This window comes from Prenolepis imparis, unplaced genomic scaffold, assembly GCF_030444845.1.
Source record: "Prenolepis imparis isolate NDT839.2.m4 unplaced genomic scaffold, iyPreImpa1.0 SCAF_10, whole genome shotgun sequence".
In the NCBI taxonomy this organism is placed as follows: Eukaryota; Metazoa; Arthropoda; class Insecta; order Hymenoptera; family Formicidae; genus Prenolepis; species Prenolepis imparis.
The window spans coordinates 7157243-7180169 of NW_028141168.1; the positions used below are offsets into that span (position 1 = coordinate 7157243).

The 22927-nt window shown below is 33.7% G+C and overlaps 5 protein-coding genes across 6 annotated transcripts; 3 read left to right on the plus strand and 2 right to left on the minus strand.

The window, feature by feature from the left end:
* On the plus strand, positions 1–7815 carry LOC145941825 (uncharacterized). 2 transcript variants are annotated; one of them, XM_083048155.1, is made up of 10 exons: positions 1–364; positions 1639–1845; positions 1935–2081; positions 2167–2487; positions 2590–2713; positions 2796–3007; positions 3177–3322; positions 4092–4636; positions 4717–5129; positions 6015–7815. In XM_083048155.1, exons 2-10 carry the CDS (start codon positions 1720–1722, stop codon positions 6132–6134), a joined length of 2154 nt encoding a protein of 717 aa, XP_082904281.1. In that variant the 5' UTR covers positions 1–364; positions 1639–1719; the 3' UTR covers positions 6135–7815. The 2 variants fall into 2 exon arrangements, with proteins under 2 accessions (XP_082904281.1, XP_082904282.1); XM_083048156.1 differs by lacking the exon at positions 1–364 and adding an exon at positions 393–1049.
* Mrpl41 (mitochondrial ribosomal protein L41) lies at positions 6233–10023 on the minus strand. Its single transcript, XM_083048158.1, has 4 exons — positions 9742–10023; positions 9339–9504; positions 8708–9041; positions 6233–6358 (listed from the first exon to the last, which is right to left on the minus strand). Exons 2-4 carry the CDS (start codon positions 9496–9498, stop codon positions 6355–6357), a joined length of 498 nt encoding a protein of 165 aa, XP_082904284.1. The 5' UTR covers positions 9499–9504; positions 9742–10023; the 3' UTR covers positions 6233–6354.
* Positions 10024–10157: 134 nt separating this feature from the next.
* LOC145941628 (putative ATP-dependent RNA helicase DHX57) lies at positions 10158–16043 on the plus strand. The gene is made up of 13 exons (XM_083047811.1): positions 10158–10358; positions 10439–10511; positions 10613–10769; positions 10853–11037; positions 11114–11568; positions 11693–12213; positions 12449–12762; positions 12841–13333; positions 13527–13912; positions 14166–14287; positions 14382–14701; positions 14894–15508; positions 15591–16043. The coding sequence occupies exons 2-13, from the start codon at positions 10441–10443 to the stop codon at positions 15732–15734; spliced, it is 3783 nt and encodes a 1260-aa protein (XP_082903937.1). The 5' UTR covers positions 10158–10358; positions 10439–10440; the 3' UTR covers positions 15735–16043.
* A 111-nt stretch (positions 16044–16154) lies between these two features.
* On the plus strand, positions 16155–18638 carry LOC145941629 (uncharacterized). The gene is made up of 6 exons (XM_083047812.1): positions 16155–16478; positions 16757–17051; positions 17158–17287; positions 17406–17680; positions 17755–17906; positions 17978–18638. Exons 1-6 carry the CDS (start codon positions 16361–16363, stop codon positions 18520–18522), a joined length of 1515 nt encoding a protein of 504 aa, XP_082903938.1. The 5' UTR covers positions 16155–16360; the 3' UTR covers positions 18523–18638.
* Positions 18639–18734: 96 nt separating this feature from the next.
* Rfk (Riboflavin kinase) lies at positions 18735–20291 on the minus strand. The gene is made up of 4 exons (XM_083047813.1): positions 20053–20291; positions 19252–19400; positions 19015–19117; positions 18735–18901 (listed from the first exon to the last, which is right to left on the minus strand). Exons 1-4 carry the CDS (start codon positions 20141–20143, stop codon positions 18783–18785), a joined length of 462 nt encoding a protein of 153 aa, XP_082903939.1. The 5' UTR covers positions 20144–20291; the 3' UTR covers positions 18735–18782.
* Between the last annotated feature and the right edge of the window lie 2636 nt (positions 20292–22927).

Sequence of the window (22927 nt, forward strand, 5' to 3'; positions counted from 1 at the left end):
TATCGAACCGCCGCGTCGTGCAGAGTTCTCCGTTGCTGGGTCTCTCGCGCGCGCGCCAGGTTCTACTCCGCTCCGTTCAGTTGAATTCAATTCGGTTCCGTGATTTTCGTCAGGAGGTGGTGGACGGAGGAAGAGAAAGAGAGAGAGAGAGAGAGAGAGAGAGAGAGAGAGAGAGAGAGAGAGAGAGAGAGAGACCAGACCGGATATCTGGCAGGCGCGCGCGCTATGACGTCCGGCACCGATGATGGCTCCCCGCGCATCCCCGGAGCGTGATGACGTCCTCGTCGCTCGTTTCGTAAAACGCCTTCACCGGGCGACTCTAGTTCTCGCGGACGATCGGCCGACTTCCTCGAGCCAGGGGAAGGTAAGTGATAGAGAAAAAAGAAAAAAAAATAGAGGGGTCACCACCCTTTCAGGTTGGTGGTACCCTAGTTCACCCCCTTCTCCCTCGCTCTTCCCTCTTCATTAGATTCGTCCGAATCTCAGTGAGATCGTTCGATTATATCCGATTATATCGTCGGCGACCTCGCGGTGGGTTCTCTACTCCTATCCTAATAGGAGTATCGACGTCGATCGATCTTCTCCGGCGGTGACTCTCTCTCTGGATAGGTAGGAGGTCGTTGTCGATCTATGACGTCAGTCGAGGATTTCTACTATGTATACTTGTTGCGGTCGGGCCTTTGTACTCTACGTCGACGAGGTGAATCCTTGACGTGGGTTCTCCTTGAGAACGTCCATCGCTCTCTCTCTCTCTCTCTTTCTCTTTCTTCCTCTCCCTGGATCTCTTCCTCTATCTTGTTTGTTTCTTCTGTTGCGTCTGCGGTGCGATGTCCTTCCGGGATATCGCGCGCTGTTTTTAATGCTGGATCAGCCTTGCGAAGCCCGCGTCGGTGCGATGAATGCGTGATAAATCATTATCATGTATTAGACGTTCGTCGATATCGCTTAAGAGAGAGGGGGAGAGAGGGGGATATCTTACAACTCACGCGGTACAAGATAAAAAAAATATTTGTGCACGCATAAAAGAAGACTTACGCGCGACAGTAAAGGTAATAATTATGTGGATTTTAAAATCGTGCTCGTCAGACTTCGCGAAGTGGGACTTTATGAATTTTTATTGACGTTCGCGCGTGCGTAATCGCTTGCATAGGCACGGCATGTTAAAAAAAAAAAAAAAAACGTTTCATATATTGTATAAGTGTAGAGCAGGAAAAGAGAGCTGTGTATAAAAATTAATTAATTAATTTCGTACGATAATAAAAACAAGTGTGCTCGAAAAATTTTATAAATACCACGATAATAACGAAAAAATTTTCGTATTATGACTTTTTATATCATATCAGGAAAAATTACATTTAGCTGTTAATGATTACTTTTACTGTTTCTAAATATTGTATCTTATAACTTTCTCTCTTCCTCTCTTCTTCTTCTCTCTCTCTCTCTCTCTCTCTCTCTCTCTCTTTCTCTCTCTCTCTACTGTTATTGTTCATCGCTCTTATCTTCACGATTTTATCTTCAACGATTAAAATAATTAAAGATAAAATTACGCTTGTTTTGAAAACGCATACATATATTAGATGTCAGAAATAAAATTACAAAATAATATATTTAAAGACTGTGTGCTCCGATTTTTTGCAGATTAGCGATAAAGCATCGGGAAGAAGAATTAATTTATAAGAGCTTGCAAGTTTGAAAGAGAAAAATCTCTGAACGATAAATATGGATACCGGACCTACACAGGGTAAAAAGCAAATCCGCGTAGGATTTTACGATATCGAAGGAACCATCGGCAAGGGTAACTTTGCCGTTGTAAAATTGGCCAGACATCGAATCACGAAGACAGAGGTACGTATGCGCACGCGTTTCCTATTATAACAATAATTCTACGAATATACTATCTATAAGAGAGATATATGTCATTCTTCTTCAAATAGGTGGCTATCAAGATAATCGACAAAACGCAATTAGATCCTACTAATCTAGAGAAAGTTTATAGAGAGGTCGAAATTATGAAGCAGCTGGAGCATCCGCATATCGTTAAACTATATCAGGTCATGGAGACGAAGAACATGATTTACATGGTGAGGAGGAATAGACGATGCAGGCTGCTACTGACAGCCATTGTATTCTCTCGTGCGATGTCACGGCGCATCTCGTTCTTTGCAGGTGTGCGAGTACGCGAGCAAAGGCGAGATATTCGACTACATAGCGCGATACGGAAGGATGGGAGAGCCCAGAGCACGTGCGACGTTCGCCCAGATACTCTCCGCAGTCGAGTATTGTCATGTAACGGGTGTGGCTCACCGAGATCTGAAGGCGGAGAACCTGCTTCTGGACGCGCAGATGAGCGTGAAGATCGCCGATTTCGGCTTCAGCAACAGATTCGCCCCTGGAGAACGATTGAGCACGTGGTGCGGCAGTCCGCCTTACGCCGCGCCCGAAGTTTTCCGAGGAAAGCACTACGCTGGACCTGAAATAGACGTGTGGGTGAGTCTCTCGTGATGGAAAGAAATTGTCAATGAATAAAATGAAAAAAAAAAACCCATTTAATTATATATATTTGAAATAAATATTCTCTCATTCTTGTAGAGTCTGGGTGTTGTGTTGTATGTGTTAGTATGTGGCGCGCTGCCCTTTGACGGATCAACTCTTCAATCATTGAGAGATCGCGTGTTAAGCGGCAGATTTAGAATTCCTTACTTTATGAGTACAGGTGCTTATATTTATAAATTATACATTTTGTGCATTTTGATATTTCTATTTATTTACCTTCACGAAATTCGTTTAAATTGAAGATTGCGAGAGCCTAATCCGCAAGATGTTAGTGCTGGAACCTTCCAAACGATATACCATTCCACAAATTAAGAGGCACCGTTGGATGGCAGGAACGGCGGACAGTATTTGCTCGGTGATCGTGACGCGGCCGTCGTCGTCTATTCTGGAACCAAATGAGCAAATACTTCGATTAATGCATAGCTTAGGAATAGACATTAGTCGTACTAGAGAGGTAAGGAAACTTTCTCCTACTTCTAGTGTCTCTCTTACGCAAAATTATATAATTGTCTATTTTTATTTCTAATAAAATTAATCGTATCGCACATATTCTTGTATATATACATATTATTTAAATATATTTTCAATTATATTCTATAAAAATAAATGTCATCTTTTAACAGTCCTTACAAAACAGCAGCTACGACCATCACGCTGCTATCTATTTCTTACTGCTAGAAAAATTGAAGCAACATCGCGTCAGCAGTACCATTAATAATACCTGCTGGTCTACTCTTGCACGAACAAAAGAAGATAAATTTAAATCAAGGTAGACATTCTTTCTTTTATCACATTATCGTACATACATTTTCTTTTAATTTAAAAATTTAATTTAATTTTAAATTGTCATTATCATACGCACGTAAATTTTCTTTCAAATTAAATCTAATTATATTTTAAATATATTGATTTTTTTTTCATGTTAGAGAGACTTGTAACTTCCAATCCTACCAATCGAAGATGTATCGAAAATGATATATGCCCTCTCTTAATCTAATCAATTTTTATTTACAGCGATAGCTTAGTGGGACGTTGAACTTTATTGATGGGTGACGCATTGAAGATTTTGTCAGGGCAGGTTGAATTGGAAGCACATATTGCTGTCACTTTATTTTTGGTAATTTCTCATTTCATTTTCTTATCTTTTTCTTTATCTTTAAATTCCTTAATTAATTTGATTTATTTAATTTCTTGATTTTACAAATTTTATTCGTTTCGCTTTATTTATTATCAATGGAAGCACATTCATTATTTACTTTATATATACTTATATTAGAATATATTCTTATATTTTCCATATTATTTATATATAACGCGTAAACATAATCTAAAATATTCCTTGCAAATATATTTAATATAAAAAAAATATTGTCCCATAATATAGAGATATGTCGTTCATAGATGAAATGATGGAGGGAATGCTGTTGGTGATTATTTTTTAAATGCTTCATAAAATGACAAGTCATTCATACAGTCTTGATAAGAAACAAACACTTCTTTCAAATGTCAATGAGACGAAACTCTCCTTCCTATTTCAGAGCAAGAGAGGATACCGTCAGAGGGGGCAAAAGATTTAGCTCGACGAGTTCCTCAACTGATGAAGGTTGTTGCAGCGCGGAGGGCGATTTGGAGGAAGGTCCGAGCGGCGACGAGTTACGCGAGGCGCAGATCAAACTTGAAGAGCACCGATTAGGCCTAGATCACGATATCAGTCAACGAATCGACAGTCAGATAGTCAATCGAAGATTAAGCGACTATCAACATCATTTTGATAACCCGCTTATGGATTCTATTGATCCACCCAGTCGAACGACCCTGTTCATGGCGGGCGGCAGCGGTAGCTCGTCGTCGGAGCTCTTCGAGTCCAGCTTCGATTCTGGCTGTCCGCCAGATTACACGGGGACGAATTGCTTTACGAGCAGTCTACCGTCTTGCACGCCACCGCCGCCCAAGAGTCTATCCCCCATCACCGGTAGAATGTCCCGGGTCTCTCAGGGACGAAGAGCATCCGACGGTGGACCTAGATTACTGTTCTGTCAGCAGGGCGTCGGCGACAGACCGTCCAAGCAGAGGAGTATTCAAGGTGCGTCGAGTTTCTTAAGTAACTGCCCGAGGACTCTCCGAGGTGACTGTAAAGCGACAACAACTACTGATCGTTTTCAGATTCGGGAAAGGCTCGAGGTCACTTGGATCTGGTCCACCTTAGACCACCGTCCACACCGCCCGATAATCAGCAGCAGTTCAAGATGCGCGGCGATTCGGGCACGCAGCTGCAGCTCCTAGTGCAGCAGCGTATGCTGCAGCAGAAGCGTAACTTGTATCATCGGCATAGAGGCGGAGGTAGCCCGACCCCGATCCCAACCAGCGGCACCAGCAGACGCGCCGATCACGTGCCGAGACAAGACAGCTACAAGCTGGCCCAACGAACGCAGATCTTGCCGCCTCTCTCTCAGGGACACGTCGACAGGGACTTCGATAGAAACCGGAAACGGGACGAGGAAAGGTGGAAGAGTCTACCGTCCCGATTGGCAGCGGACTGCCAGTTGGCGGAGAGGTCACTGATATGGAGCCAACAGGTAAATTCATAAAGAAGTTACATTGTAAGGATAGAGAGGAGAATAGAGATCAGGCAAAATCTATGATCGAAACGACATGTATGGTGAACCGATGTTGGTGAACCTTTTGCAATTGGACTGTGATTTCGACATTCTCTATATTTGGCGGAAATAAAATTATTTCTCGATACGTAATATTGGAAAAAAAAATAAAACTAGAAAATCCTTGTACATAATTCACTCAATGTAGAAGATAAGATTTTTATCGAGAGTGTCTTGACATTATTGTAAATGCTTTTTGCACACATTTACAATAATGAACCAATGTACATAATGTTATTTAGTACCTACAAAAAATGTTATTTATTAGTACCTGCGATTTATTAGCACAATTATTTATGTTAAATGCAAATAAATGATTATTTTTCTTTAATTTGGCAGTTATCTTTTATTCTAGTTTGCCTTATACTGCATGAAAACCAATCCTTGAACAAAATTACTATATGTAGTTAGTTAATTTAAACGCACTTCAAGCCTAAAAAATATTTTTAAAATTTCTAATTGTACAAAAATTATTATTGTATATAATCATACGATTGAATCAATTTTTACACGAAACAAATGAATATTCCTCAAGTGCTACACATATGATTAGAATAAAAATTTAGATTTTTGTATCTCTCCATCAATGTAATTAAGCAATTGCGCTTATTTTTGTACATATGTATATTTTATATAAAATATTTTATTATAGAAAATTGGAGTGTGTCTACATCCCCACAATGCTTCCATATTATTTTGCTTCGCACATTTTGTATCCTTATGTATATACACGTAGATATAAAAATATATCAAAAAAACCATGCCATAGAAATGTTAAATAACTGATGTAATATAAAATATTAGGTGGGCCTTAGCGGAGGCGCGTCTTACTTACCACCAGGGAGTGTAGGTGGTTTCTTGTGGCCCACGACCAGCAATCCACATTCAACCATCTTCGAAAATGTAGGGGATCCAATGGAATAAACCTCCGCTCTATCGTTGTTAGTAATTATCTCGAGATCTTGCGTATGAAAAGCCTCCCAGTTGAACCATTACTCTTCTCTCAACAATACTCCCTCCGCTAGTCTTTCCACATTGACTTTCATTAACATAGTTGCATATCATTTCGCATCGGATGGAGAGAAGTGTTAAGATGTATATTATACGAAGAATTTAAAACGTTCGCTCTCTCTCTCTCTCTCTCTCATCTGTAATAATAATTATACTTCTTTACATACTCAAGATCTCTAGTTAGATGTACGGTACATGTTACTGAATGCCAAAGATTTACACTCATGTGCTTTTATTGGTCCGAAAGGTCTTGACTGAAGCATTAAAAATTGTAATAAAATGTTTCATATATAAATTATTTGCTACAATGCTGTTTTACAAAGTTATCGCAACTGTATATCTCTTTGCATGAGCAAATATATATGAAGAATACGTATATGGCATGAAAAAAAAAGAAAGAAAAGTTTTGTAGAGTAATCTTTGTCATACAGTAACACGTGTACCTGCCTTATTAAAATGACTGATGATTTTATCAGTCAAATATCCAATTATATCATAGACTGATAATTAAAGCGAAACACCAAGTTCAGTTGAAGAGCAAGTGGCATAGGACTTGTCTTACGCATCCACTGTTGAGACTATAATGCGAAAAGAAGAGAGAAAAACTACGAAGCTTTTAAATATATTGTTAAATAAAATTTTTTAATTGACAAGTTGGCGGATAGATTTAGAAAACTTAGAACTTGTTCATTTCTGCAACCGTTAATGTGTACAAAATAAATAACATTATTATATTATATCGATTTTATGCAATATAAGTCCTCAGAGGATATTCTGTACTGCCAATAAGTGAGAAAAATATATGAATGCTCAAAAGTCGTCGATGAGATATTATAAATATATTGTAGAGTAAGGTATATAAAAAAAAAAAAAACGAAATATCGACGACACACAAAGGATAAGAACAACATACTGAGATAGAACTAAAATTGTTTTCATAGCAAAGCAAAGAACAAGTACTATGCCACTTTCGCTTTTCCATTGATTTAATCGAAGAGTGGAAATAAGAGGGTTTAAAGAGCTAAGAGATCGTAATGATCTGAATATGTTTTTTTTCAATAAGCGTTCCATTGTACAAAATTAGAAAGAGAGACATTTTTCTCTTCCACTCTTCATAATGGTGACTATAGGAGATAGAAAATAATAACAAAAAACAATAATATTAGCAGAGTAAATTAGTAATAGCTAATGTGTATCAGAAGTGCTGCATTCTGAAAGAGATGTTTGAATAAATGATTTATGTGATCGCGATTTCCTACATAAGCATAAGTTAACAAACATTTTTTATACGTTATCTCTTTCTAGAAAATATTTATAGCTGCATTGCATTAACAGCTGCACTACTTTTATACTAATGTCTTTCATAAACACATTCACCGAGACACATCTCTCTACGATATGATTTCTTCTAAACAGAATATTTTCTATTTCAATAGCTCCGTTTTATGAGCTTTTTGCATGATTATAATTATTAGAAAACGTTGAAGAGAAACAATAATGATTATGAGACCGTTTGTACGTTTGATATGAATACAGCACTTAAAAAAAAAAAAAAAAACAATATACACATACATATATTATTAGAATCTAGTAATCTAGTTAGTAGTAAGCAATACCGGCCGCGCACAACTGACAACGACTTTACTATTCGAATTTTTCGCCATTTTTTACCCGACAGGAAACAATCAAACTACGCTCAAAAGTCTTTTAATAAGTGAAATATAACTGTTAAGTTAGCCTAATCACAAATCCATTATCTGCAAAACATGGATTCATTGGCACGCAAAATATCCATGGATCTCAGGAATTGAAAATCAATTTTGGCATCGTTGAATTGTCTTTTTTGAACTTGTACAAGTTCTTTGGATTGCATTAGACAGAAACCCGGTACAGCGTAATCGTAATTGTGTTTTATAATAGCAATAATTAATTTCACTTGTCCGTTGGAACATTGCGCAAACTCAATTACACGACTCTCGCGGAAGATTTTGCGACAATTATATATGTGATATTATTGTTTTATAATATATATATATATATATATATATATATATAAGCTATTGTTTTAAATAACAATGTAATCTGTTTAAGGATAATAATGGAAGTAATTATTTGCTATCAAGCACTGACTGCCACATAGACACAAGTTGTCATAAAAGAAAAAAATAAACTGATCTGACAATGAGATAGGTCGCTTATATGTATACAATATAACAAATTCTGTTCTTTTCATGCTCTTAGCAAAGTGTGCACATAATATCACTTTTAACAGTCATATACGATAGTAAGTAGTTACTTTTTGTAAAAATTGCAAAATTGTGAACGTATGTATACATGCGAGTTATAAATAAAATAAAATAAAACATATACAAATTGAAAGTCGTATTAATTTGTTGCAGCATGTTCAAGATTCTTTATTTCTACGTAGTAGAAAAGAGAAAAATGTACATTAGAGAATTATAAATACTAAAAAGTAAAACTCTTACAGTGGTTTCTTTTCGTCAAAAATGTCACAGCCTGTTTTGCTAGCATTATCCTTAGCTTGTTGCGGCGTAATCTTTTCATATTCGCTAGGATTCAATGGCTCTCCGTTCTCGTCCAACTGATTATTTGCAAAATCCTCCTTTATTTTTTTAGAATATACTATATCGAACAAGTCTTGTGCAGTAAATTCGGGTTCTGTAAAGTTTGCCACTCTGTACGACACATATGGCTTCAATGTGAATCCTTCCAACGAAGGAACAATTAATTCAGGCACCTTCTCTGGCACAAGAATCCAATTGTCACCTACTCTGTATCCAGTACTTTTTACACCTCTGTCTATAACATTTAATGTAATAATTAGTATATATTATATGTAATATTAATTTCGTATCACATATATTATAAATTTATTTAATTATTGCGATTGTAAAGATACATCACAAACTTAAATGACAATTTCTTTACAAATCATTCATAGTTCTTCTTGATTTTGTTACATACAGAAAATATATTCTTATTCATATATTCATATCTTATTCATGTATTTATTAACAAAATGATCTCATGAGAAAGAGGTTCATTAAAATCTACCGTTTCAAATAATAATATATATATTTCAAATCAATAACTCACTATCTATTGGTATATCAGGATCTGGGTTTTTCGCCTGTTGCTCTTTAAACTTGCGACTGCCACGTTTGTTGTACAGCAAGAATTTTCGGAAATTTCGCTTTCCATAACAAATGCAAGAAGTCGCGATACCACGTCGCAGTATCATGCACGAAGACGCCATCGGTTTCTGTTGATGAATATTTAAAGTAATAAATTAAAATATAATATAAGCTGCTATATTTTTACAGAATTATATACCTAACATAATGCAAGACTGCTTAAAAGCTAGCACGAAAGTCATAAAAGGCAGAAAAAAGGAATAAAACTCTACAATGCTTGTCGAAAACGTAGGTTAACGTTTTTGGTTGATCAAGTTAAAACGTTAAAAGCATTCAATCGGCTCTGACTCCAATACTCTCCTTACCTCTTATCAAAGATATTCTATGCAGATAACGTTCTCTTCTTAATTATATTGTGTTTTCACCGAAATAAATAATGAATTAACACTCATAACCAATTTAAACGCACTCTTTCAACCAGTGAAGTGTAACGAATTGGTCGGTAATACAGATAACGACCAGCTAAAATATTGTGCCTTTTCACAGATAAGCAAACCTCTTTGCAGTGTTATATTCTCCCGGCATACTTCTTCGCACAACATGTTCCCTTGCTCATCTTTCGCCTGAGTTAATAGCGAAACATACTGTGCGAAGAAGTATTCATTAGGAGAACATATCTTGAAAGAAGTATTAAATAAGACGAAATATCGTGCGTAGGTACAAGAATATTGCATGCTAAATGACCGATTTCTACAAAGAGGGCGACTCTGTCAAATTCCCTTTTCTTCATCACGAAATTATTGGAAAAAAATTTTTTAACATAAAATGATTAACAGGTTATTAACTTTTATATTTAATGGTTTTTTCTCTTCGTGACACAATTTTGTTAATAATATATATATATATATATATATATATATAAATATTTGACGAGAAGTGTTTTTAGTTGAGGTAGTAAAAGAAGAGACAGAAATCCAACCAGGCATGTACATGTTACTTCTTATTTCTAATAAACTCGACGTTGTATTTTTTACTTTACATATTTAAATGATATTTCTTTAGCGATGGATTATCGTAGTGAGCAATTGATGAAGGATGATGTGTTGGAAGCAAAAGGCACATCTAAAACGAACACGTGAGTAAGATAAATAACCATAAATATTCCTGTACTTTTATCAAAGAAAAGTAAAGATCAGAAAAATATTAACATTGTTTTATATGTTATACACATGACAGTAATGCAGCTGCAAAAAGCGATAAAGAGAAAGATGTCAAGTCAAGAATCCCCTCATTGCCTAATAATAGCAAGCTCAAGGTGGAAATGCGAACGCTGCAAATATCTGAGGAATCTGAGCAACAGCTCTATAACAGTCTCTTACATATTTATGGAAATGTAAATATGCACTTCTATTTATTAAGCAAATGCTTTGATATGTTTGTTCTTCTTAATGAATACAATTTCACAATTCTTTGCAGAATTTTAAACTTACTGATATCGCAGAGCTTGAAAACAAAACATCAAACTTGGATAAACAGTATTGGATGGAGCAAGGTGATTTAGTTGTCAAAGGAATAGTAGATTATTCTTCTAAAGATACCACTCCTAAGACTCAGGACCAAATAGTAAAGCAGTTTGCAACATCTAAATTAGAAAGCTATGGGTATTTATTATCTTTTTCAAAAGTAAGATAATATTATTGTGCATTTCTTTATATAATATAGTTATATTTCTTATAGTTTCCATCTTTCACATTGTATACAAGCTTTAACGTGTACAAAAGGCAATGTGGGAAAATCTTTAGAAATATTATTTTACAAATACTATGGAATAGAAAATATTCAAAAAAATATAAATTCTGATATTCCGGATGCTGCTGAATTATTGGAAAGACAACAGGACGAAAAGGAGGCACTCGAATCAATTTATGGCGATGCATTTGTTGAAAAAATAAAAAATTGTATTTGGATGGTGCAATTAAAATTAGATTATTTAACAAATAGTAAAACAATTGAACAAGGAGGCAAAAAACTGCAAGAGAAAAAGCAAGAAAAGAAAGTATGTCAACTTTTCATTCACAGCAAATGCAGATTTAAAGACAAATGCAGATTTCTACACCAATTACCGCAGAAAGTAGCCAATGTGCCAATTCTAGAAGACTCATATTTCACGCTAGAGATAAGATTTCCTGAAGGTACTATGCATATAATTAATTATGCTAATTGAATTATATATAATTAATCCCAATGTTAGAATTATTTTAATAATAACATTTGACATTGATTAGTAAAGTTATAATTACAATTTTTTAATTACAGGATGTAAATATCCATATGAACCACCATATTTTTACTTTTATAAGAACAATGAAATATTTCCACGTATAAAATGTCTCAGGATAGCAAGAAGATTGCACAATGAAGCTTTATCATTATCTCAGGATGGTATCCCGTCGATATTTTCTATAATTTCACTATTAGAGAATGAATATGAAATAAAAACTTATTTGGAGGAAGATAAGGAACAATTTTTGCATCAGTATGAGCCACTATATCCGAAGATACAAGAGAAAGAAGAAGGAGGAGCGGCTAGTCATTACAAACTTGGTAGTACTAGTAAAAGAAACAGAGGCAATATCTCCTGGGAACAGATTACTGAGGAAGATAACTTGATAGAAAAAAAATTTATGGATAAACAGAAAAATTCTCATTATATGAGAATGCAGGAGACACGAAAAAAACTGCCGGCATGGTTCAAGACAAGTGAAATTTTGGAAATTGTACACAAAAATCAGATTGTTATCATTTCTGGAGAAACCGGATGTGGTAAAAGCACTCAGGTATATTACAGTGTTCTTTCAATTATATTAGATATAATATAATAGATATTAGAATAGATATTAATATAGATACAATAGATATTAGAATAGATATTAATATAGATATTATATATAATATATAGATAATATATATATATATATATATTATTAATATAAATATTAATATAGATAGATAATATAGAATAGATATTAGAATTAAAAAAAAAAAAAAAAAAATTCATTAAAAATGTTACAGGTACCGCAGTTTATTTTAGATGACTGGATTATGAAAAGATCACAGTCTGAAGATAAGTCTCACCTTAATATAATATGCACTCAACCGCGAAGAATAAGTGCTATAGGGGTTGCAGAACGAGTGGCAGCTGAGAGAGATGAAAATATAGGAAATACCGTTGGATATCAGATACGTTTGGAAAGCAAAATGTCTAGTAAAACGCGACTAACATTTTGCACCATGGGAATACTATTACAGAGATTATCGGGGGATCTCGAGTTATCGGACGTGACTCACATTATAGTCGACGAGGTTCATGAGAGAAGCGCCGAGAGGTAAAATATTCTCTATATATTTCTCTCTTTTTTTCTATCTTTGACTTGTGTCTTATATATTTATTCTTTTTTGTCCAGCGATTTCTTACTGATGCTTTTAAAGGAAATATTATCGAAAAGACCGTCTTTGAAAATAATACTGATGAGCGCAACGCTTAACGCCGACGCGTTCTCCTCGTATTTTGGAAAAGCACCGGTTCTAAATATCCCGGGGAAAACTTTCCCGGTCGAGCAGATCTTTCTCGAAGACGCGCTCGAAAGAATAGGATACGTTCTCGAGGAAGATTCCGAGTTCGCTCGTAAGAACAAGTACGATTGGGATCAGTTTCAAATCGATTTGGAAATGGCCGATATGAAAATCGGCGAATGCGCCAACCCACCCAAGGAATCTATCCAGGACGAAGATTTGTCTTTGATGCAACTCATCAGTAGATATCATGGTTATTCAAAGCAGACGTATAAAAATTTGTATATCACGAATCCGGAAAGGATTAATTTTGAGTTGATAGAAAAGACTTTAGAATGGATTGTTTTCGGAGAACATGACTATTCGAAAATAGGTTCTATTTTGGTAAGCACAATATTTATTATTTGTGTCTGTTTATTTCTGACGTGATTTTGTCGCGATAATGTGTATATTATATTTATATATGTTATATTTTAATATATATATATATATTATATACATATATATATTTAATATATATAATTATATTTAATATACTTATATTATATACATTATTATTTTTATTCAACATTTTTAGGTATTCCTGCCAGGTATGAATGATATTCTTACATTGAAAAGTCGATTATCTCACAATAATAATTTCTCGTCAAATAATAAACGATTTCTTATTATACCTCTGCATTCGAGTCTTTCTAATGAGGAGCAAAATCTTATATTTAAGAAAACCGGAAAAGATGTCCGCAAAATCGTACTTAGCACAAATCTGGCTGAAACATCTATAACTGTAGACGATTGCGTATTCGTGATCGATACGGGAAAAATGAAAGAGATTAGATTTAATTCAAATCAAAATATGGAAAGTTTAGAGACCTGTTGGATATCGCGAGCGAATGCTGTGCAAAGAAAAGGTCGTTCTGGTCGAGTTATGCCTGGAGTGTGTATTCATTTGTACACTTCGCAAAGGTGTGTATCTTTTTTTTGTCAAATCTGATATAATACCTAATACATGTATAATATGCATGTATATTTAATATGTATTACATATATATATATATATATATATATATTTATTGTTAATATATATTATTATATATTAATATAATAATTATATTAATAATAATTAATAATTATTAAGTATATTAATATATATTAATTTAATTTAATTAATATATATTAATTTTAATTTATATTATTATAATATATATTAATTTTATAGGTTCAAATATCACTTTGCTGCACAACCGACACCAGAAATATTAAGAATTCCTCTGGAATCGCTCCTTCTACATATTCAGCTTATGCACAAAGGAAAGAAGGTGGATCTATATGAGATATTGGGTAAGAAAATCTCTTTGTGCTTTTATTAGCTCTGTATATATTATTGTCTATCGCAGAAGTAATAATCCAAGCCTTCTTAATTTTTTTCAAACAGGAAGGATGATAGAACCACCGACGATCGACAGTATTACGAGCGCGATAACACGTTTGCAGGATGTTGGCGCCTTTAATTTGGAACATGTGTTAACGCCGCTCGGTCATCATCTAGCCAAATTACCTGTAAACGTACGAATCGGAAAATTGATACTGTACGGCACGATTTTTTGCTGCTTGGATTCCGCGCTCACTATCGCTGCATGTTTATCGCACAAGAGTCCATTTAACGTACCGATTGATATGATAAAAAAGATCGATCCCAAGAAGAACTTCTTCATGGCTGAGTCCGATCAATTAACCGTCCTCAACGCTTATAAGGTATATTAGGCAAAATTATTTCTAATTAATTTAATAATTAAATTAGTTATTAATATTATATATAATATATATATTATATATTATATATTAATTTAATAGTATATAATATATTAATTATTAACTAATTATTTTAATAATTTAATAATTCCGCTTGAGAGAGATATTTCTTATATAATGTTTGTTCTTTTGCAGAAATGGTTGGCCGCGTGTTCGCGCAGTGCTTATGCCGGCAAAGTATTCGCCGAGAAGAATTATTTATCCCTACAAACATTGCGTAATTTAGCGGATATAAAGTATCAATTTTTGGAATTGTTAGTATCGATTGGTTTCGCGCCCATTGATTTACCCAGGAGACGACCTAAGATCGACAACATCTTAGAGATAACTGGAATCGAACTAAATGTCAACAATGAAAACTGCAAGCTGTTGCAGGGTCTACTCTGCGCAGCATTATATCCTAACATCGTAAAGGTTTTTACACCCGGAAAGTCGTTTCAAGCGCAATCGACAGGCATGATACCAATGCAGCCTAAACCAAAAGAGTTGAAGTTCCAGACGAGACGAGACGGTTTCGTCAGCATTCATCCTTCATCGGTGAATTTTCACGTTGGACAATTCACAAGTCCATACTTGGTGTTCCAGGAGAAGATAAAGACTAGTCAAATTTTTATCAAGGAAGTGTCCATGATTCCGATTCTGTCTTTAATATTATTCTCCAGTTACGAAGTGCGCACGGAAATGCACAATGGAAGATATATGCTTTCTTTGGACGATGGTTGGATTATGTTTGCCATGGAATCGCATAACGTAAGATTTATATATAATTGTGATGAGAAAATAGTATATTTATTTTTAATACGCATAACTTTGTTATAAAATATATTTCCAGGTGGGCCTACTCTTGCAAAGAATAAGACTAGAACTGGCAAAATTACTAGAGCAAAAGATGCAAGATCCTCTGTTGAATCTTTTAAACCATCAACAAGGCAAACCAGTTATACATACAATTGTAAATATAGTAACAAAGGAATAGGCGAGAAAAAAGAATATTATCTTAGTTACCATTACAAATGTTTCATAGCAAAGAATATGAGGCCTTAAGAAGAAGTAAACATTGCGTTTTACATATATGTATATATATGTGTTACGAAAAGAAATTTAATAATCTACAGACGCTGTTCTGACATGGAACATTTTATTTTTTATCAAAACGATATATCGGCGAATAACTTTTGAAGGAGCAATATCTTTGACTTTGACGATTTGCAATAAATCAATTCATATTCAAATGACAAGTACATAATTGCAATTAAAGAAAATATAGCATGTTGCCTGGCAAAAATTTTTATTTCTTTGAAATATCGAAATAGTTTCCTTTAAAAAAATGCATAAGTCCTTCTAAATCAATTATCCTCTTTATCTCATTTTTTCCGTTTATTTATTATTACGATTACGATTATTCGATTTATTTTAAACTACAGACTTTGCATCCTGTTGTAAATAATCTATATCTAATCTACTCTAACCTAACTTACATTCCTAACCACATTCCATGATTCCATGTGGTTTTCTGTCTCTGAGGGCGGAGCCTAGATCGTTTTGTTTAGGATGTATCTATGAAATCTCCACGTGGTAGTGTAAAAATCTGTAAAGAAGAAAATGAATTCCAACGATAGTCAAAGTTCTGAAGAAAAAACAGCAGTCGAAATGTCGAGTGCTCTGGAGCCAAAATCACCAAAGCCTTTGATGACAGTTCCTGACCCTGACGCGAATTGTGGTAATGACTGGCTGTTCATACAATTTTCATTTATCATTTATTCGATACCAATACTATTCTACGAATAAGTCTGGAAAAGCTGTTGAGACAAACTAACAATAACAATACGATCCTCATTAATGGATAATTTATTGCAACTTTGTTCTTCAATTTTATTTTTAAAATATATTTTAAAATATATTTTTATTTATAAATATATTATTAAAATATATTTTATATTATTTTATGTAATGTGTGCTTGGCATTTATATTTATATTTTCTTGTATTTGTTTGACAGAAAGTGATAAAGTGTCTTCTCTCAGCGTCATTGCTCTGGAATATGACAATTGTAATTCGGATGTGGAGGAGGTAGAAGTAGACAGTAACAAAACTGAAGATCAAGATACTAAGCTGGTTTCCGAGGGAGAGGCTTTGCAGAAATACCGTGTAATTGATGCATCATCTGGAGAAAGTGACAGTGATGATGACTCTAGTACCACCAGCAGTAACATCAGTAGCAGTACCTTTGTGTTTAGTGACAGTAGCAATAGTGACAATGATTCAGATGATACTACTCGTACCGATAATAACAAGTACTGTTACATTTCTACAAGAATAAAAAATTATGATATATGAGATATACATTTAATTCTTTCTTTTAATAAGTGGAAATGATAAACACATGACATATATTTTTAGGAAGACGAAAGAAAATAAACCAGGCACAGCAAAAAGGAGAAAACAAATAGAAAACGAATTGGATGATCTTCCGCCAATAGAAGATTTAAAGATCAGCATCCCCGAAGACAAGTGTGATCTCCTAGGCGAGGTAATTAATTTATAAATACGTAATATAATTTTGTAGAAATAAATAAATGCAGAAACTTATATGCAATGATAATTTCTATGCATGTTTAAAAGTTTACATCTTTATGTCTCCGAACCAGATTGAAAAGCTAGTGGAACAGTTGGTGATTGTAAAACCGAAACCCGGTAAGCCTACGCTTCACATCGATACAGTATTATTTATCGAGAAAGGAGAAAGAGCGCTCGGCAAAATATTGGACGTGTTCGGCCCCGTGAGCGAACCGAGTTACTGTATTCGCTTCAATAATTCCGAACACATACAGAATAGCAACATTACAGTGGGCATGTTGGTTTATTATTGTCTGGATACGAAGTCCGGATACACGTCGCTCATCTTTCAACAGGAGTTGAAGATGTTGGTAGTCCGATAATTATGATTGTATTTAGGATTATGACGTGTATATTCAAATGAACGATCTTTCCCTGCAGGATGAAAAGTCACGACGCGATAGGCGACGATGACGAGCCGCCGGTGTTTTCGGACGACGAGAAAGAACGAGCTTACTACGAAATGCAGAAGCAGAAAAGTAACAAGGACAGTTCCGATGGTAGCTCATCACGGAAACGTCAACGTACGTCGAGTGAGTATTTCTTAAGCTGCGTCAGTAATCAATCGAATGAACTGAATAATTACTATCGATCGTTTTTTTAGGTATTCCTCAAAATAATTCTACAGTCGAATGGCAGTCGACTCATCCGTGGAACAGAAATGCCCAATTTTGGAGGAGTAATCAGGCATCGAGGAATATTAATCCCTCTAATCTATCACAGTATGGACCATATTCCTATAACCCCTGGCTGCAACATCAATATCAAAGTAACATGCATTGGCCGCCTGTTCCAAGAAACATGCATCCTATGTTGACTGGACAAAACACGGAATACGGAGCGTCCTTCAATGAGTCACGTTTACCGCAGTATGTTAATTACAATTCGAATAGCTCCGGTATTACACCGAATTCTCAGTACAACAATATGCAACCGCAGTATCCTAGAATTCCGTTCGGTGCTACTCCGAGATTCAATCCTATGTTCCCATCCTTTCCAATGAGCTATCCTCGACTTCCCAACGCATCGTACTTGGATATGGTGTATCACATTCCTGTGCGACCACCGATGCCTACGAATGCACTTTGCGCATCTTTACCGCCTCCTCCACCTCCTTCGACAGATTCAACAGAGTCGACTGATAATTGAGATTTATTTAAATTTAGGTAAAATTGTCTATTTTTTTCTACGTTTATGTAAGTTTAGAATAGCTCTAGTTCCTAATATGTAAATAAAAGATTTATACATAAATGTATTTATCTTTATATCTTTTCTAAATTCATGTAATCATGTGTGGAAAAAGATAGTAAAAAGTATTTGAATTTATATAGATATTCTGTGATAAACGTGCAGATAAAAATCACAATTACATTTATTCATTAGATGAAGAATGACATTTTTCCTAGTTATTAATTCTTTGTTTTATTAGTTATTAAAAAGTCATCGTTTTTCAATTTATTTACAACAGGGTCTTCTAATTTTTGCTCTGCGATTGCAATATCATTCTTTATCTCTTTAATGAGTTCCTCTGAAAAAATAAGTAACATAAGATCACACGCACGCATTATATTTTAATCATAAATTATGCAAGAATGGTAATTCACTTACATTTTATGCTACTATTATAATAATATATTTTACCTAGAGAAGAAAAATCCCTTTCTGATCGTATATATCCAGTAGTTATCACTTTGAGCTCTTCGCCATAAAAGTCATTATCGAATTTATGTAGCAGGTGCACTTCCTGCAAACAAATTAAAAATTTTAATTACAATAACAATATTGATATTAAAAATATAAAGATATTGAACATACAATTTTGAAAATTTAACCAATGAGAATTTCAATTTTTTTAAATATTATTTTTTAATCTCGTACCATTGACTTCTTCTCGTTCTTGTAGTAAGGATTCCAGCCTATGCTGGTGACCATTTTATAAACTTGCCCATGCAAGGAAGCCCAGCCATAATAAACTCCAGTACCTAATTCTTCTGGTAGACCATTGACCACAGGTTCTGGGAAATTAGCTGATAGTTGCAAAAAAAAAAAAAAAAAAAAGTTTTTATTAATTTTTTTATTCAAGTACATATATTAAGTTTCAAAAGTTTAAATTATGAACAGCGATAGAATATATCTCGATTAAACACAATATATATTTGAATATTTTCTGATTTTTTAAAAATATATTTAATTAAAAAATATAATAAAATGTGAATAAGGAGATTAATTACTATCAATGTTCAGCTAAAAAATTCTGAGGACACGCGGAAAAATGACTCTTTTCCGCAATTAAATTTTATATTTTTTCAAATCTTAAAGAGAAGACACGAAGTGCAGAAAGTGCAATTAAAGGAGATAGATTGTTGTGAAAAATCCTAACCTGCAGTAAGGCCTGTCTCGGACAATACTGCATATATTATACAACGTGAATTTTATTTGCAATGTAAATAAGGAAGCAAAATCGAACATGTTCCCGTGAAAATTGTTCGGCTCCGATTTTCTAACAGAGAGAAATCAATTACTATCTGTCATTATACGTTTTATCTCGTTATTCATTCATTAGTGTATCGTGATTCACACTCGCGCAGCATTGACTCTTTTTCTCTTCCGAGGGTCTGATGACGTTTGATCGCAATTGATGCATATTGACGATGATCTATCGTCCTGAGGAAGGGATACCTGTCGGAATTCCGAGCGCTTTCGAGCCTCTTCCGAAGCCCCTCATGACAGTTCCTGACGCAAAGTAGGGTAGTGCTTTATTGCTGTCCATAACTTTCCTTCATCCCACACTGACCGATACTATTCCGCAAATAAGTCTGGAAAAAGCTGTCGAGATAAACTAACTGTGATTAATAATATGACGTGGCACATCTTCATGTAGGATATACATATGACACGTCTACTAGGTCGTATTGCAAACATATATATCAAGTATCCTGAATCTATCCTGAAACATCGTATAAAATCTGGATAATATAAGTTTTATACAAAAAATTTGCAAGATTAACATTTTTTGTATTTTTAAAAATTTAAACATTAAATTTTGCAGATAAAAAATTAATGAAAGACGATATTTTTATAGATATATATATCTAATCTAATCTGATATCTAATAGTAATTAACGCTAATGTTAACGTTTGTGAGTCAGTTAATTGTAAAAAGTTTTTTTTTTTGTTTGTTGAAATATTTCTGATACATAAAAAATATTTTACCATTGGAATTTAAGCCATTTTTCTAAAAGTTTAAATATCATCAATCATTAAAATATTACACGTACATTATGTAGTAAAAATTACAATATATCATTGAGCAATTAAAAAAAATCTATTTTTAATTACACGTTTAGTTCTACACGTATATATTTAATGCGGCTCGACATCAAACTTACAAGCATTCGCAATATCACATTTATATATTATCAACAAGTTATTTTAGAATATTTTTTCGTAAGAACGCGCGCGTATATCCGCCGTATATGATTTCTCTCTTATAATTCTATTTATTTACTATAAAACTATATGTTTTTAACATATTGCAGAATATATGTAAATTATGTAAAATATATCGATATCACTCATCGAATAATTAATTAGACAGAAAGCAATAAAATCTGTTTTTTTTTTTAAATGGCGTGTTTTCCTGCGCGATGCTTTGTACAACGATTAATATGTATATAAGAGAGGATAATTTAAATTAACATATAAATTAATTTAAATATCACATAGAAAATTCTGTAACGACTGTCCTTATAGCAAAATTATCCAAAAATTTAACATCTATGCCATCTTTTTTTCCCAATTTTGCGGATATTATGTAATACTGTAGTCATGCATTCACTTATCACACCAAGCAGAGTATAGATTAGAATATTTTTTTTTTCAAGAATTCTATGTATATATACATATATGCATGTGTATCACAAAAATGAGATTATAGAAATCAAATCGTTGTAAATTTGCTAATATAAAAGCATAAAGATAAAATTGTCGACATAAATATAGATAAAATTAAAAGCAGGACAAGATGAAGATTTCTTTTTTAAATTAGAAAGTATTCTTTTAATCAATTATGTCAAATGATCATCGTGCTCGATGTTGATTGAAACGTGATCACTCGAAAATAAATAAGTTTAGAAGACATATATAAAGAAAAATTTTATAAAATATAGAAAAGAAAACTGAAAACTGTTCGAAATAAAAAATCTCAAAAAGAAAAAAAAGAATGCATTCACAGAAATAAGTGTATTATTTATACCGTATATATCCCAGGTATGTACATGAAATGCAAGCTGCACGATGAACTTGCATCTCTTCTTGCCGGATCTTGGATACCTCAAAAATCACGGATATAAAGAGCATTATTTTACTCTCAATGACAAACAAACGAAATATAAACTCTGGTCGATTGATTCAAACTTAAGATTGAAACCGGAATATTTGCTTCATAATGCATATATCATTTCGATGCGAATATATTAATATATAAAATATATAATTTCGATTAATTCAATTTTTCTCTAACATTATAGATGCATGAGAAAGAATATGCAAGAGTCATGTGCTTATGTTTATGCATGGAAATCTGAATCAAGAACTGAGACTGGTATTAATAACAAGTTGAATTACTCAGATGCTATAAATAAACGTAGAGATCATTTTCTTATATCGAAATCTAAATGAAATTCTTCAATTTCAATCCTTGTTTGAATCTTTGTAAAAGAAAAAAAATTATCGCAGATGACACTTTTTATCGTGTTTTACATGTATGAAAGAACTCTTACGAAAGAACTCTTGCAAAGTTAACGTGTCTTTATTACATGTGTGAAGTGACCCGGCAGCTCTATATCATTTTAACAACGGTATTGTTATTATTATTATTATCATTATCAGCATTATTACGATTATTCTTTTTGTCAGTTTCCTACAGCTCGATTTAATAGCTTTTGCAGACGCATACATTTACATTCGCGGAGATTATCTGATTCGATGTCCTTTCGATAGGAATTTTTTCCCCCCTTTCTTTCTCTCTGACGTGATGGTCTTTTCTAAGAAATGCGCGATTTATTTATTATTGATCTAATTTGGAAAACGCAGGTTTCTAAATATAGATTAAACTAAACAGATTCACAAGGCATGCCAGCTACTACTATTATTACTATTACCCTATTTTTTCGTGTCATTATATTCGTCTCTCATTACTAAAAAATAATACAACTAATAATTATATAATGATATTTATATCTCTAATGAATGATCAATTAGCTGAAATGGCTATTTCTCTTGTGAATAGGAATAATTAATAAGTAAATAATTTTTAAATCTATCTCTCTTTGTAGCTTTAATTTCTAATATTTAATATAAGTGCTTATCGTATCTATGTTCAACAAGGGGGGGGGGGATCCTCGACAATTATTAACATAACAGCTTGCCAGCAGCGCAAGGACTAAATGTATCTTAATATTTCTTCCTCTCTTCTTTTTATTCTTCTTCCTCCCTATCTCTTGTGGCCGCAACAGTATAATCTTTTCAATTAATCCCAAGGTCAATGAGTTAA